We start from the raw sequence: 15,148 nt of genomic DNA on the forward strand, positions 1-15,148 counted from the left end.
TAACTAGAAAGGTCAGAATAGATTCTATTTTGCATTTTGTATATTCTAATTTCCCCTTTAGTTAGATTTAATGAAGTTATTTCTGTCCTCTACAAATGTTATGACTTAGTGGTCACATGGTCAAACTAATCTCTCGACATTCTCGAAGTAAAGCTATGTAGTTCTCTCTCCGACCTCATACATGTGAGAACCTCTTGCACTGCATACAATCTTTCTTCTGTCCTAAAAGGAAAAAAAAAAAAAACACAGTTCGACTCACAAACAAATGAACCGATCCTTTGAATCCTAACCTTCCCATCGCAAATCCCCATGTGGAACTAAAATCTACAACTTTGTGACACTTAGTGATAAACTGATAATGATAAAAACCCTCTATATATATATTTAAATAATAAAAGCAAAATGTATATATATATAAATATTTAAATAATAAAAGCAAAATGGACTAAAAGTGTTTCCAGGAAACAGAAAGAAAAGGATTACAAGAGGAAGAAACTAAAACACCAAACACAAAATATTAATTCACACATAAACAATTCTACTATCTGCTGCAGGTGTACACCCCATTGAAGCCTGAATCACCATGAATTGGCATTCCTAGTCTATCCAATCGGCCTGAGCCTGGGTATGCTTTGCTCTTAAAGTTTGCATGTAGTGCTGATGCCCTTTGGGCACTTGACCTTGTATCCCCGAACCCTTGAACAGAAAACCTCTTAGTTGAACTTGATTTGTCAAACTCAGGTCTCTGTTTCGGAGCACTCTGAGACCTTATTACCTTAGCCTTTGATGATTCCGTGTTGGCCATGTAATTGGGGTAATCAGAGTACCCACTGAAGAAGCTTCGGGAGTCCGAGTACCCACTGAAGTAGCTTCGAGAGCATTCACTCTTTGTTGGCGTGATGGCCCTTCCACTGGCACTGCCAGGCCTCAATGTTGCAGAGAAATACTGTGGGCTGTTACTGGCTGTGCAAAATGCTGCATCATCTACCTCGTGATTGAATTTAAGAGGGCTCAATGACTGGACTTCACCAGAAGATGAGCTTTGAGTAGACAATTGAGCTGTTGTCGACTCCCTTGAAGGGGAGGCCAATGTAGAAAAGCCATGACTGTTCTGATCTGAAGTAGTAGCATACTTGGAAAACTGACATACATTAATCTTTCGTTTTGAGTTCAAGTGGGGCTTCCCAGAATCAATTTCCAGGATTTTGTCACTTTTTTCATCATCAGTAGACATGGTTTTGACAGAAGTTTCCCGATGACAACGGTCCACTGAGCATTTATCCATCCAATGGTCATAACGATTCTTAGCACACTGCATCCTGTCCACATTAATGTCACCCCTGATATTTGATCTGCTTGAACTGTTTCTCTGCTCATAGATGGTTGCGTTATGTGAGGGATGTGCTAAACATGTAAGAACTTTGTAATCATAATGAAACGGAAATAATTTGGTTGAGCTTTCGCTAAAGTGTAGGATTATAGTTTCCACATTTAAGTTTCATTTTTTTTCTGGGAGAGAGGGGGGGGGGGTAGTCACTTACACAAGTACATACCTTAAGGGATGAGGACCAATCATTTCTGGCACTGTTAGCACGTATTGAGTGTTCATGTTTTTCAGGGGTTGCTGGGCCCTGCAAGAAAATGATATAAGAAAAATTTTCCCCAGTGACAGTTATATATAATAGTGGTGACAATTCCCATTCCAACCAGCCTGAACCACTTGATATTTTATAGGCTTTAGGATTAAGCATATTTCCCATCCCAACCTGGATCAACTCATACTGAGCTTGATGCAAACCCAAGTTCATTTTTTCCTTAAATAAAAGAACCATAAAAACAGGACCACTGGTCTCCAAGGTCTGAGGCAGGGTAATTCTGAACTAACTTAATGTAGGGCAGGGTCAGGGAACCAAATCTCAGCCAACCCATTTAATTGGGCCAAAATTTTCTAAGATAAAAAACACAAACAGAAAGCTTGTAAAGTCTTCCAAAAAGTAGTGATTGCATCATTGTATTACTTTCTTTTGCTTTGTAAACTATAAAATTATGGGTAAATGTTAAATCAATTGGATATGATTGTTTCAATCCATTTGAACTTAAATTCATGCTGAGGATCATTCATCTACGGATAGAATGGTTTTTTCCTCCAACCATTTTACTGATTCAACATAAGATGGTTGATCATTAAGACAGTAATTGTACCCAAAAGAATCACAATTATCAAATTAATGAAAGATGGCAATAAGGAAGCACTGAAAGAGTTCCAACTTAGTCTTACAGGATTATGTGACGGCAGGTGCTTGCTGTAAGGATACCGCGATTCTGAAATGTGGATACGACCTGCCCGAGCTCTAGCCTGAGCTCTCACCAATGCCTGTAAACACCGTAGATTCTCCACCAACCCTTTTCTCACAATGTGGCCCCTCACCAATGCTTGAAGTCTAACCAAACCCTTCAGTGCCCTCAAAGCTCTCCTTGCCTATCAAACAATGCCCAAAATTCAAATCAACTTCTTTTCGAGTCAAAACCAAAATTCAAAGTCAGTTATGCCATTCTTTCCTCTCAGAATGAAAAAAACAAAAAGAACCAAAACACAGAATCATCACACCTTTCCTGTGGTACCAAAAACGCAAGCAACTTGAAAAAAGAAGCTTTGCAGTCTACGACTTTATGGTACAGTTACACCAAGTCACCAACTAACATGAATGAAATTTTTGAAAAGCAAGAAAGAAGGCGCGATTGAGGGAAAATCATTTCCCGCTCCCTGACATTGTAATACAACGACAATAACACCTCACTCCCCGATCTCAGCCTCTCAGTCTCAGACCAGAAAAGATGAAGCTGAAGCCGAAGCCGAAGCATTAATGGTGATGTGTACTGAGTTCCTTAGCTGGTGGACCGGGTCAACTGGGAAGTACAACACGGAAAGACAAGAGATAACTCGATTCTGAAAGCCAATTGGGAGGGGACCAAATAAATGCCGTTTCAGATTTTCAGGTTCCGGTGGGTGTGAATTTTGCGATTATCTGATCAGAGAAAACTACTAATCCCATACCCTACTGAAACCGCTTTATTTAGTTACAACAAACGAAACAGCCAAAAATGAAAGGATTACTATGAGAATATCGCCCAAACTTTCAGGTTCCTGTAACCTTTTTGTGAAGCGTTACCATCTCCACAGTATTAAATATCACATCTACCAAACTCACGCGGAATAATGAATGCTAAAATGTTCTAAGAAGGTAAAGAAATTGGAGCTCAATACGTCACGAGAAAGTAGAAACCCATTCAAGGAAAGAGGGCGGCTTATTATTATTATTACTTTCCAAAAAAACGAAAGAAAAAGGTGAAATGGCTATGGATTTCGGAAAACTCAACTCCACTATCATCACCAGAACCTGTGGGGAAAGAAAGAAACCCAAACTCCATCGATCTAATTTTAATTCTTCATCTTCTAGATCCATTTTACAGAAACCAAATGAATTAGTCCAGAAACCAGTAGAAGTGTTATGAATTGCAGAGAGATAATTTACTATTAGTGAGGAAGAAGAGAGTAATGACTAACCAAATAGCCTCGGAACGCAGCTTGTATCTTAACAGTGGCCCAATCTTCTCGCTTCCCAACACTCCCGTTGGGGCAGCGGCCACTACTGCTGGTCAACCTGACCACCGCGGCAGCCGCTTGAGCCGCCTCAACCGCAGCTTCCGCCACTGCAGCAGTGGCCGCAGCAACTGCAATCGCATGCTTGTTCTGGTCCTGAACTGATCCGGCGTCGTAGGAACATGGATACGAAGACGATTCTTCTCTGTAACAACCCCTCCTATCAATATCATCCTCTTTCACCTGCACATGCGAAGAAGGTATCGTCGTAGTCCTGTCCTTTTCCCTGTCCTTGAAAGATCTGACGAAGCTCCATCTCTTCTTCTTCTCCTTCACAGGCTTCGCATCTTGCGACGGCGACGGCGACGGCGACGGCGAAGCTTCCTTCTTCCCGCCCAAGAACCCTCTAAACCACCTAGCTGTTTTCCCCATTTCTTACAATTTGAAAAACACAAGTGGTTTTGGAAAACGGTTTCGACTTCGCGTTAACGGCGCCATTACAGAGAGGTGTGTGTGAGCTGTGGGAGTGACAGAGATGAAATGCCCAGAGAGAAAGATGTGGGGGAGGGGGAGATAGGGAATGAGATTTTAAAAATGGATTAACGTGCAAATACGGAAAGTATATACAGAGACTTGGGAGATTGTCAGTCGCTGAAAAAGAACAATTTTTAAATAGTAATAAATCCATCGGCCCTTAATTTTTTATTATTAAATATTAAAAGAAAGGGCGGGTGATAAGACGAGAGAGGGAAGGAGAGACGGGACGAGAAACACGAGTACACGACCAAATGAGGCATTCGTGCGTCCCGAGATGCGGACTTTAGAGAGAAGGTAATTAAATTACGTTGTTGTCCTTGGTGGGTTCCACATATTTTCTTTATGACCCTACGAAATGACATATATATCCTTAACAATATTAAAATTTCCATATATTATGATATTGTCTTTGTTGACTCCTATTTCGTCATTGTGTGGTCCCTCGCAACATAAATTGCTTCAAATGCTACGTGTCAAATCGAATCCAAATGACAATAAATAGGATTTAATTAGGGGAATGTCATCCAAACATCCACTTGGTTTAGTCTAGGGGCACGTAGAATAATGGGTATGTGCACGAGGCTGGAAATGAATTATAGATCAACTCCCCACGTGGGGACAGGATCTCACTGTTCAAGGGTGTTTGAAAAAAATTGTGTCAAAGAGCTTCAAGCTCTGGAGCATTTTTATATTTCTCTTTTGAATGCTTTACAATTCTCGACATATTTCTAATATGAATAAGTAATATTACATTTGTAATTCTCGACATATTACTAATATGAATAAGTAATATTACATTTAAAAGTAGTTCTTTTTTGAGATAACATTCGATTCATGTTCAATGCAACACAATTTGTATTAATATTGAATACGTACATCCAATTTCTTCTTTATCAATTTATTTTATTATTTTATTTATATAAGAAATTAAAAAAAAATAGATTACTACGTAGATACATGTTCCTTCTTCCAGATATAAATGGTGTGAAAGACCACCCTATCCCTTGATTGGATACCTGTGTCCACCCTTAGTCGATCTCCACATTACAGTGATTATACAATCAAATTACGATCTCTAACCTTAAACTCAAAATATTATTAAAGGCAATATAAGAATTTAAAATTCAAAATATTTTCTCCTCAAAATTATTTTTAATCATTGATTCTCTTTAACATCCATGAAGGACCAAAACCTTTCATATGACTGGATTTCCCCCCCCCCCCCGCCTTAAATCTCTTCTTTTTCTTTTTCTTTTTTTTTTTGGAGGGGGGGGGTTCATGTGCAACCAAATAGAATACATACTCAAATGGTAAAATTTCTAAAATATAATATATAAAAAATGGCACTATTTTTTTCATAAGAATATTTTTCGTGAAACAAACGCAACCTATCTGAAAGTGAAGTCTGAAGTCCCAAAAAGAAAGATTTTTTTTTGACCTTCTTGAAGACCTCAGTGCTCTCAGAACAGCAGCAGCAAGCACATGACCCACTAAATCTCATTGTAAGGAGTGATGGAATGGTAGATGATGATGAGGTTTTCTTCTCAAGGCCCTCTAATATTGCAACCAAGCGTGGTGGATTCTTCTGTCAGGACCTTCAGGGGGGTGTAAGGGCACAGTGCTCGAAGTGTTGGATTACCATGTTAGGAGGGTCATGAAACAGATATCCATTGTCTTTTTGCTTGGAAGAAGAAACATATCATCAACACTCCATACAGAAATTTTTTGTTGAAATGAGATGAGATCCACAAGTTCAGAAAGCAAAAGACAAAGGGAGCTCTTTGGGTGGACAGCAACCAACATACCTCAATGATAAGTGTGAGGTTCTATTTCTAACAAATCATGGCTTAAGTGGATATCAATTGATCTTAGGACACTACAATGTGTCTTATATCTCTTAGGGTTTCGAGTAAGCTGGTTGTAGGTTCGAGTCTTAGTATGTTCACTATCGTCCATTGATCCTACGAAAGCATCGCTTATTGTGAGGGGCCTTCTCTTGGGGGCTATGATCACTACCATGAAGCACCCTTTTTGTCCCATGATTTCACTTCGAACAAAGATGCAATGGAAATGTAACTAATTATGTAATAATATGCAATGCGAACAATATAGGCAAAGTGTGGTCTACGAGGATAAAAATCCTTTGCAATACCCATATCGTGCAATACTGTGCAATACTGCCTGCAAAGGTCGACACATGGACAAAGCGTAACAGAGAGAGTCGAGAGAGTAGGGAGCTTCTTGCGAGTTAGGGCAGTGAGGGAGAGAGACGTAACACACACACACGCATAGAGAGAGAGAGAGAGAGAGAGAGAGAGAGAGTGAGTGAGTGAGGGAATGGGATAGAAATCTCTCAGGTTTTAATTCAAAACCTGAATCAGTTCGATTTGAATACTTGGTACGATTCAGTTTAAGTTGGAGAACCATTGGTTTGGGGTTGTTTCAATGGAGGATTAATCTGAGCCGTTCATTCCGCTTTGTCCACGTGTCAACCTCTGCTAGGGGTGTTGCACAATACGGGTATTGCAGAAGATTTTTATCCGATCTACAACCATGGTTTTAATGCATGGTTTTAGAATGGGTATATCCCAAAAACAATACAATTTTAAAATGGATCAGTATCAAATCGAGTATATTGAATAGAAATATCCCTGATTTTCCCAAGAAAAAATATTTTTTTAACTTTTTTACCCTTGGTCTGTATTGTTCAAATGATATAATATCAATCAGGCATCAAGATCAGAGACCTGCCAAAACAATACAATATCACCCCATACAACCGATCCAATATCAATACTTAGAACCACGGCTACCATAGAAATCTTGAATCCCTAATGGAGTCGCTACTATAGAAATCATATAATTTTCATTAGACCTCAAGGTCTTTTGCTCACATATCTAAGTTTTAGTTAAATTAGAACAATGCGACAAAATTTATAAAAAATAATCCCCATTTATGCCTCATCAAATAAAGGTTTTAGGAGTGGGTTTTCTCTGTCTTTCACATAACTGTTTATCTCTGCATCTGACAGACGTAAAGACTGGTCTATTGGAATGGATATAGACATGGTTTCAGATCCCATCTCCATAATCTATCCACATAGACGTGAGGGGTTGAAGGGGCCTCCGTATCTTCATATATTTGTGTCTTACCACCTAATAGATTAACAAGCCCGGATCAACTCCCAACATGGGGAGAGGAGTGATCTAGCCCTCCATTGGGGATCAGATACCTCTTAACTTGGAGTCCGGATCAGCTCCCCATGTGGTAACCACTAACCACCCCAGGGGCCATCTAACTGTTCATGTGGGTCGTCTAACTCGTGTCAGATGGGGATGGAAGGCCGGATCCCATGTGATGATGACCTTCCCCACATGGGGAAAGGATCTTGAATCTCAGTCAACTCCGTCAAAGGGTATGTTAACCACAAAAAATGGAATAGGCCCACACAGCCCACATCCAAGCCCTTTCCCCAGTGGCCCTACTTGTCTGACTACTGTAGTACTCTTGTTATCAAGTAGCCTCCTAAAAAGATTGGAAGTCCCAAAACTTAGCTACTCTTCAATCAAAACCACAAAACCTAGGCTCAATGTAACCCAGATCCAAATGCTTTTAACTGCCACAAAATTTCCACCAACCCAAGATTGGCACATTATAGTAGTACATCCAGTAAATCACCATCACTACATGTTGATCATGTAAATAACAAAAACAACAACATCTAGCCCCCACCACCTTTCCCCAGTTTGTTTATATCTCTGGCCTGTCTTCTAGCACTGGGGCTGCTGCAGCTGTCTGAATCAGATCCCTCATGTTCACTCATGTTCATTGTAAACAATTAGTTTCAACAAAGATTACTTCAGTTTCTGAATCAAGAGTAAACAACAACAACAAACTCAGTCTTATCCGAACTTAATGGAGTCGAGTAGGTAATCAGGAGTAAGCAATAAGTTATAATAAGTGAAACAGTAGAAGTAAGTACCTTTGCCAGCAATCATGGACGATGGATGAGACTCTGGGATCAAGTCCTTCTGGTACATCTAACCGACGATCCATGAAACCTACAACACCAACAACCTAGGCCACAGGGATGCAAAAAGGTTCAGCACAGGGGAAGGACAAATTTTAGCTAATTTGTTGTATCACTAATTATATAATACAATAATCAATATGAACTCCTTTTACGATCTATTACAAAAGATGGAACAAAATTGGTCTCTTCTATATGCCTCAACAAACTATAACAGATCAGAATCTTAAAAAGGAAAAATATTAAATTACTGTAAAATCTTCTCCAACTACACAACACAAGAAAACTGAAGCATCCTGAAGAAATCTTAGGAAGATAGTACTCCTTGTTATTAGTCAAAGAGAAGAAACTTGCAATACTCTTTGATTTCGGATTTGTGCCAAGCTTCCTTCCTTTTTTCCGGTTATTATTACTTTTCTAGGATGCAATGGGGATAGCATCTCTTTTATGAGCACTGGTTTTCTGCCAAATGCAAGCTTATCTGCAATTCAATCCATTGGAAAGGTAGGTTGATCATTTGATTCTTTAAAACTCAGAAAAAAACTCAGAAACTGAGTATGGGATCGATCTCCATCGATTCAGATTTTGTTTCTGAGTCGAACCATCATGAAATCAATCAGAATCAGCCAGACTCAGCTAACCCGGTTGGACTCAACGTGCATGAAATCAGGTTTAATAAGAATCAATCCCGGTCGATTCTGAGTAAACTCTGCCAATTCAGCTGATTCCAATCTGAGTCTTAAAACCATGCTTTGGACAGGTCATATGTCAAGTTTCACAAAGCAAAACCATATGACCTACCATGCCATGGGCCCTTTTCCCATTTATTTTCAGTGGTTTACATTCTTTTTAAAACCATATGGCCTATCATGTCTTATATCATTTTATTAGTACATCTACCACTTCTTTACCATAACCTTTGGTGGTAGACACCTCATCAAATTCTTCTTTAATATTTTCATCACCCATTTTCAAAACAAATGCGCATTTGTAAACTCCTGATAAGCTATCTATCTGGAAGAATTGAAAACTAAGATGCCAATTGTTACAACTGGACAACAAAACTATTTGATCTATGAATAGTTCCTTGGTGACATTCCATCATTTCAATTATCTTTTGATTGCTAAAAGGCTGTTTAAATATTAGAAAGTGATCAATCATTATTCTCACAAGAACTAAGGGCAACATCTTGTCAATTAAATATCCTACCATAAGTTTTTAATTTCCCGTTTTTAATTTCCCAACATAGTATGCACATATAAACACACAGTACATACCTCAACAAATATATTATGGGAGAGGGTTCTCTGAGCAAGCGGCATAGTCCAGCGAACCAATGAGGTGCGACAGAATGGTTTCGTGTATGGGCGAGCAGCAAGGTCATTTCATAAGAGGACAGATAGAGAGAGAGGGTGCTAGCACAACCTCCCCTAGGAGCTCAGAGAACCTTTTCTGTAATAATTTATAGAAGTTTAACTAAAAACTTAAGTTAATATAAAACCATGAGTTATAAAGTGGAACCAATTCGGTTTCCACAAAAATATTAATACATATATAGATTACCCATCTACAATATTGATTATAAACGGCGCCTACAGTACAGATACTTATTAGTACCAACCATTTCCAAACTGTTTGGAGCAACAATTGTTTGATTCAGTTGGAAACAACAACATAACTGCAAAGAGTTTAGGTGGGCCCATGGAATGGATGCAGTCACTAATTCCCATAGAATGACACCGAAGCTAAACACATCAGACCTGCTCCAGTAGGAACGAACACCATTTTGTCAGAAAAATAATGCTATGGACTATGGAGACTTAAAATCCATGGAGGATGATGATTTGAAGTCCATTTTAAACTTCCTAGTCCAATATGAATGACTTAAAAAATATATATATATATATATATATTTTTTTTTAAATCTGAAAAAGAAGGAAACCCATGTGTGCACTTTTAGAATGTCATAATGCTTCAATCCATTCAAAAGATTACTTCTCATCTGAAGGTTCATTCCGGAGCAGTTCAGGTGCCATCCACTGGGGCTGCTGCATTGAAAAAGAAAGAAGAAATTAGAATTTTCATGACAACTTTGGCTAAAGAGTTCTGATTGTTAACACAATGTAAATCATACTTGAAGTTTGCAGGATGTTTAGCGATGAGATGGACAATGCCTTATTATGAACTGATATTTCATATTTTACAATTTACAGTCTAAGCAGGGAAAGAAGCTCATTTTTCCAGAAGTGAGGGGGAAAGGGGATTTATGAAATTATCATATGCTGGAATACAAGTATGCAATGTGTACACAAAGAAAATGGGGAAAAGGGGGAGGAAGATCCTTACTGTCCCTCTTCCAGATTTTGCTGTTAAGAAGGTAGCATTCTTCAACTTTGATAGGCCAAAATCTCCTACCTGGAGAAGAGAAAGTGACCTGACTTAGTTAAACCAGAAGCAATTCCTGCATCATGTACAGCTTACTAGGTACAAAGTAACAAATGATCAAAGATAAAACCCAAACCCCATACCTTGACTATCCAGTTTTTGTCAACTAGTAAATTTGAAGATTTCAGGTCTCGATGAACTATTGGCGGATTTCGGTTATGCAAATAATTCATACCCCGGGCCTGAAACAAAGAGGTGACAGTACATAAGGAACTCAAAAGCTATCCTCAAAAATCAAGGGCCACCCTCAAATGGCGTCTCATGTTTGTGGAAATGAAGAAGATACTCACAACATCAAGTGCCATTCTCAAACGGCGTCTCATGTCAAATGACAGATTGTTTCTTGTAATGTTTTGAAGAAGCTTCCCCTGTAAAATGGAACAAATAACATTGTGAAAAATGGCTAGCACATTATCTATCTAGGAGGAGGGTGAGAATAAAAGGGAGGGAGACAGACAATAAGGTTGAGGTGGGATCCAAAATGAGCTAGCTGCAGAACAACACCAAATCCCTAGAGAACTTGAATAAAGGACAAACGCACATATAGTCAGGCAAAGTCCATGGATTCTTTGCTTCATGTTTCTTTTTATTTATTATTTTCTGTCATTTATCTTTATGCTTGTTAATGAGAGATTTCATTTTAGGGCAGGGGATCGCCTACTCCCCCTGAGCCCAGACACAGAAGGTGCGAAATTACAGCCTTGCCCCTCCTTGGGATGCCACCTGCCAGGCTCCGATTGGCTGCCACGCAACACAGCTGGCAGGAATATTTAGCACTTCATTTTATTACCTGGGTAACAACTCTGTCACTATAGCAAGCCGTTCAGCCCAATAAACTGCCCCCAAGTGTGTCCTATAAGCCTCCCCATACAGTGAGTCCAAAGTCCAAACCCGGTGCTTCTCAACTCAACACACACAAACACACACAAAACCAATGTAAAAGTTTCACTTTTTTCAGACATCATTTATAAAAAAAAAAAAAAAAAAGGAGGATGAACATCCCATCCAATTCTCGATGTTGGAATAATTTTCACATACATATATGGAGTACAAAACAAGATTGGATTAAAGGTAAATGAATCACTTGAGAATACCTTGCCCAATCTCCTCCCCGAGAAGTAGGTCTTCCCAACTAATCTCACAATCGATCATTGAGCTTCATTCTTTATCCTCTTTTGTGGATGAACTCTCTTGAGTCAACTTGGTTGAGATTGTCCGAAGGGTCAACCCGATTCAACAGCATCAATTCTGCATCACTCTGTTCCAAATTCTTGTCAAACTCAGAGGAATATTTTTCATCAGCAGAGATATTAACAAGCTTTGGACGACCGGTATTCGAGTCTACCTCCAGTCGCAGACCAAGTTCTGCAATTTCTGGTGAATCAACATACCCTTGGACCTTCAGTTCAGCCACTTCCCTTTGATTTTCTGCATTTCCTGCAAATAAGTTCCTCGACATCCAAATACCCCATTCCCTTAAGAAAGGGTTATCTTCATCAGTAACACATTGTTGCAATAGCAGTAGAACCCCATTTTTCTGCCTAATTTCATCCTGTACATCGTCTCTACGGTACAAGCGATTCCCAATGAGACCAACAACGTGCTTCCGGAATCCTTTGTAAGGGCAGACCTTTGGCGATTTAGAAGCCATGTATTCTGTACGATTTTCGCAGCTTTCGCCTTGCTTGGTAGACTTCCTGATTAATGCAGGTGGCTCAAGGTTACGAAGCAAATCTAACAAGATTTCTACAAGTCCTGATGACGGTAATGACTCAGCGAGCACCCTCTCATCCCGTGCACAAATATCCCTCAGTGTGGTAAGTGAGTACCCAAGCACGTCGATTGCAGCAGAGCCCGTTGGAAGATAAGACTTGCCTCTTGAAACACAATCAAGATCCCCAGTTGCTATTTTCAGTATTCCAAGAACAGAGCGCGCGAAATCATTGGATACATAAATTTTTTCAGCCATTTTTCTGTTCAAATACTCCGCAAGGGTACACATCAGAAAAGCTTGCTCCATTGTAAAATGGTTATCTCCATATTTAAAATTGCCATCATTGTTGCCATTATCAACTAAGCTTAATTCAGAGAACAACGGAAGAAAATGGGAATCTTCGAAGCAAATGCCACAAAGAAACGCCAACCAATCTTCTTAGAATCCAACTGGTAAAACTCGTCAACTGGTTGAGATGGGAGTCCAGACTTGCAATTTACATAACCAATCCAATAAGTTTACCGATGCCACATTTTTGGATCTGGCTCTTCTTCATAAAGCCTAGGATCAAAGAGTAATCCCCTTGATAGAAGGACCAGGGCACACGTCCCAAGATCATCATAGCCGTGGGATCACTCTTGGATCTTGAGTTCTATGAAGAGGAATTCTATCCCTAATTTTCATATCAACTTATACTCAAGACCTCCCTTTCCAAGAAGATCCACATTCGACACCCATCATTGTGCTACAATATGACTAATTATGAACATTCGTTGGCCTTTGTTTTTTTTTTTTTTTTGGGTGCAAATGAGAAGGATCAAATGAGGGAAACCGGAAATAGCAATATCTATATTGTATTTTAGTATCAAATTCAAAATAAATGTTCTCCTGACAGTTTTACCAATGATTTAGCTTTCCTATTCTGTAATATTCCCCAGTCTCAAATTTGTGTAAGGGGCTTTTTAGGAACCATACAAGAGAGCACCCACAGAGCCCAATAGGACACTCATATTGTAGTTTATAGAGAGAGAGAGAGAGAGAAAGAGAGAGAGAGAGAGAGAGTGAGTGATGAATCTATTAAAGAGGCCATGTGTCCAACCTTTTTCCGGAGGTAACGTCCGTTAATTTATTTATTCAAAATTTTACATCTTTTTTTGTTTTCCCTATTTTTGAAGAAATTCAAATTATTCAGATTTTATTAGCCTTTTTTATCTCCTTTATTTAGGGGGAGCTTCAAATCGTGGATATCATCCACGTCTCTCTCTCTCTCTCTCTCTCTCTCTCTCTCTCTTATTAGGATTCTCAACCATCACTTTATTGATCATGTGTGAGTACATATATGGCTGATGGTTGAAAACCATTACAAGCTTGAGTATAGTAATCACACTCATCAATCCATCTTGTTCTAATTTTGATAGGGATCATTTTTTTTTTGTAAAATATTTGGATCAGCTAAATCTTCTTTTTTTTTTTTGTAGAAATTTGGATCAGCTAAATCGTGGCTTGAAGTGTGGGGGTTGCATCCCATCGGTCTCCACTTGATTTGGAATTGGAGGTTGGTAAATAATCTATTTCTCGTATTAGGGTTTTATTGTAGCTTCTAACGTTCAATTCCAATTAAAGTGGGATAAATGAGGGGAGATGGGTTAATGAGTTGGACTACTATAATATAAAGAAAAGTGGAAGATAAAAAGGAGATATATGGAAAAAAAAAATGAGATAATTGGGATACATATCCACGATTTGAAACTCCCCCTAAATAAAGGAGATAAAATAGGTTAATAAAATCTGAATAATTTGGAATTCCTTAAAAATAGGGAAAACAAAAAAAAATGTAAAATTTTGAATAAATAAATGAATGGAACGTTACCTCTGTAAGGAGGTTGGACATGTGCCATCTTTAAACCGTAAGACCCGTTTAAATCATCTACTCGTACGAGCAGATGATCCGCTCTCTATGTATCATTGGCTACTCTAATATACAATATTTTTAGACAACCAAACATAACCTTAGGGTTATGATATTTTGCGAAGGTTTTTAAAATCCCTAATAATATATATAAGAATTAAATATTCAATAGCTAAAAATGTACTTCATTATTTAAATTTTATGTAAATTTTTTATAAGAAAAGAAATTATGTAAAATATATAATTGTAACTTAAAGTGGTGAACAAGTTATAATTCACATTATTGGCCTTTTCTAAGAACTTTTTTTTTTTTCCAATGTGAGTAAATACTGACATTTCACATAAGTCTTGCATTAGATGCGATAATAAATCTCAATTTATTGAAACTTTTTTTTTATCCTTGCTATAATATAACTTTGTGAATAAGATGGTAGACAATTAAAATCATGCACTAGATAATAGATATGCCTTTTTTTAAAATGGGTTACACTTCAAATGATACTAAGTAGGCTAATCATTGCTTGAGAAAGTTTTCTTTGACCTACCATGAAGTCAGTAGCCATTGATTAAGGAATTCCTCCTTCGCCATAGCTTAAGAGGAACAGTGTCAGTTGATTATTACTCTTTCCAAGTTCACTGATTAATTGAGTAGGTAATCTTAATTTCAATCGAAGCCTACCGGAAATAAAGACTCAAAAAACCCGAAAATGAAGAAAGAGTTAACTGATCAGTTCAAAATACAGGCTCAAGGAACTTGTTCACTTTCATCACGTTAGAGTGAAATATGGGGTGGCATCTGAAGACCTCTACGAGCTTCATCGTTGCCTATGGACCCCAGCTTCGTTAGCCATTAGCACAATCAGAAGCACCACTCACCAGAGTTGTCGTCAATTTCTACAATGGAGGCACG

The 15,148-nt window shown here is 38.5% G+C and overlaps 3 protein-coding genes across 4 annotated transcripts; all 3 read right to left on the reverse strand.

Annotated features, from left to right (window-relative positions):
- Positions 1-394: 394 nt before the first annotated feature.
- On the reverse strand, positions 395-4,187 carry LOC122081119 (protein IQ-DOMAIN 22-like). Its single transcript, XM_042648095.1, has 4 exons — positions 3,566-4,187; positions 2,279-2,479; positions 1,554-1,631; positions 395-1,369 (listed from the first exon to the last, which is right to left on the reverse strand). The coding sequence occupies exons 1-4, from the start codon at positions 4,031-4,033 to the stop codon at positions 542-544; spliced, it is 1,575 nt and encodes a 524-aa protein (XP_042504029.1). The 5' UTR covers positions 4,034-4,187; the 3' UTR covers positions 395-541.
- A 3,770-nt stretch (positions 4,188-7,957) lies between these two features.
- On the reverse strand, positions 7,958-11,147 carry LOC122080882 (serine/threonine-protein kinase CTR1-like). 2 transcript variants are annotated; one of them, XM_042647760.1, is made up of 6 exons: positions 10,906-11,147; positions 10,699-10,797; positions 10,517-10,585; positions 10,166-10,215; positions 8,122-8,216; positions 7,958-8,005 (listed from the first exon to the last, which is right to left on the reverse strand). In XM_042647760.1, exons 1-5 carry the CDS (start codon positions 10,936-10,938, stop codon positions 8,201-8,203), a joined length of 267 nt encoding a protein of 88 aa, XP_042503694.1. In that variant the 5' UTR covers positions 10,939-11,147; the 3' UTR covers positions 7,958-8,005; positions 8,122-8,200. The 2 variants fall into 2 exon arrangements, with proteins under 2 accessions (XP_042503694.1, XP_042503693.1); XM_042647759.1 differs by having other exon boundaries at positions 10,166-10,218.
- A 633-nt stretch (positions 11,148-11,780) lies between these two features.
- LOC122082226 (ataxin-10-like) lies at positions 11,781-14,227 on the reverse strand. The gene is given in 2 exon segments (XM_042649697.1): positions 11,781-12,778; positions 14,200-14,227. Coding segments are annotated over 2 exon segments (1,026 nt in total).
- Positions 14,228-15,148: the final 921 nt, after the last annotated feature.

This window comes from Macadamia integrifolia, chromosome 6 (assembly GCF_013358625.1).
Source record: "Macadamia integrifolia cultivar HAES 741 chromosome 6, SCU_Mint_v3, whole genome shotgun sequence".
NCBI classification, from domain to species: domain Eukaryota; kingdom Viridiplantae; phylum Streptophyta; class Magnoliopsida; order Proteales; family Proteaceae; genus Macadamia; species Macadamia integrifolia.

Bases quoted from the DNA above. Each gene is read 5' to 3' on its own strand.
- LOC122081119 (XM_042648095.1), bottom strand. From the start codon at position 4,033: ATGGGGAAAACAGCTAGGTGGTTTAGAGGGTTCTTGGGCGGGAAGAAG. The intron at 2,480-3,565 runs GTTAGTCATTAC...ATTGTTTGATAG, and splicing joins CTGCGTTCCGAGGCTATTTG to GCAAGGAGAGCTTTGAGGGC. The intron at 1,370-1,553 runs GTATGTACTTGT...ATCTATGAGCAG, and splicing joins ATTGGTCCTCATCCCTTAAG to AGAAACAGTTCAAGCAGATC.
- LOC122080882 (XM_042647759.1), bottom strand. From the start codon at position 10,938: ATGAGACGCCGTTTGAGAATGGCACTTGATGTT. The intron at 10,586-10,698 runs GTATGGGGTTTG...TCTCTTCTCCAG, and splicing joins ACAAAAACTGGATAGTCAAG to GTAGGAGATTTTGGCCTATC. The intron at 10,219-10,516 runs GTAAGGATCTTC...TTTTCAATGCAG, and splicing joins CAAAATCTGGAAGAGGGACA to CAGCCCCAGTGGATGGCACC.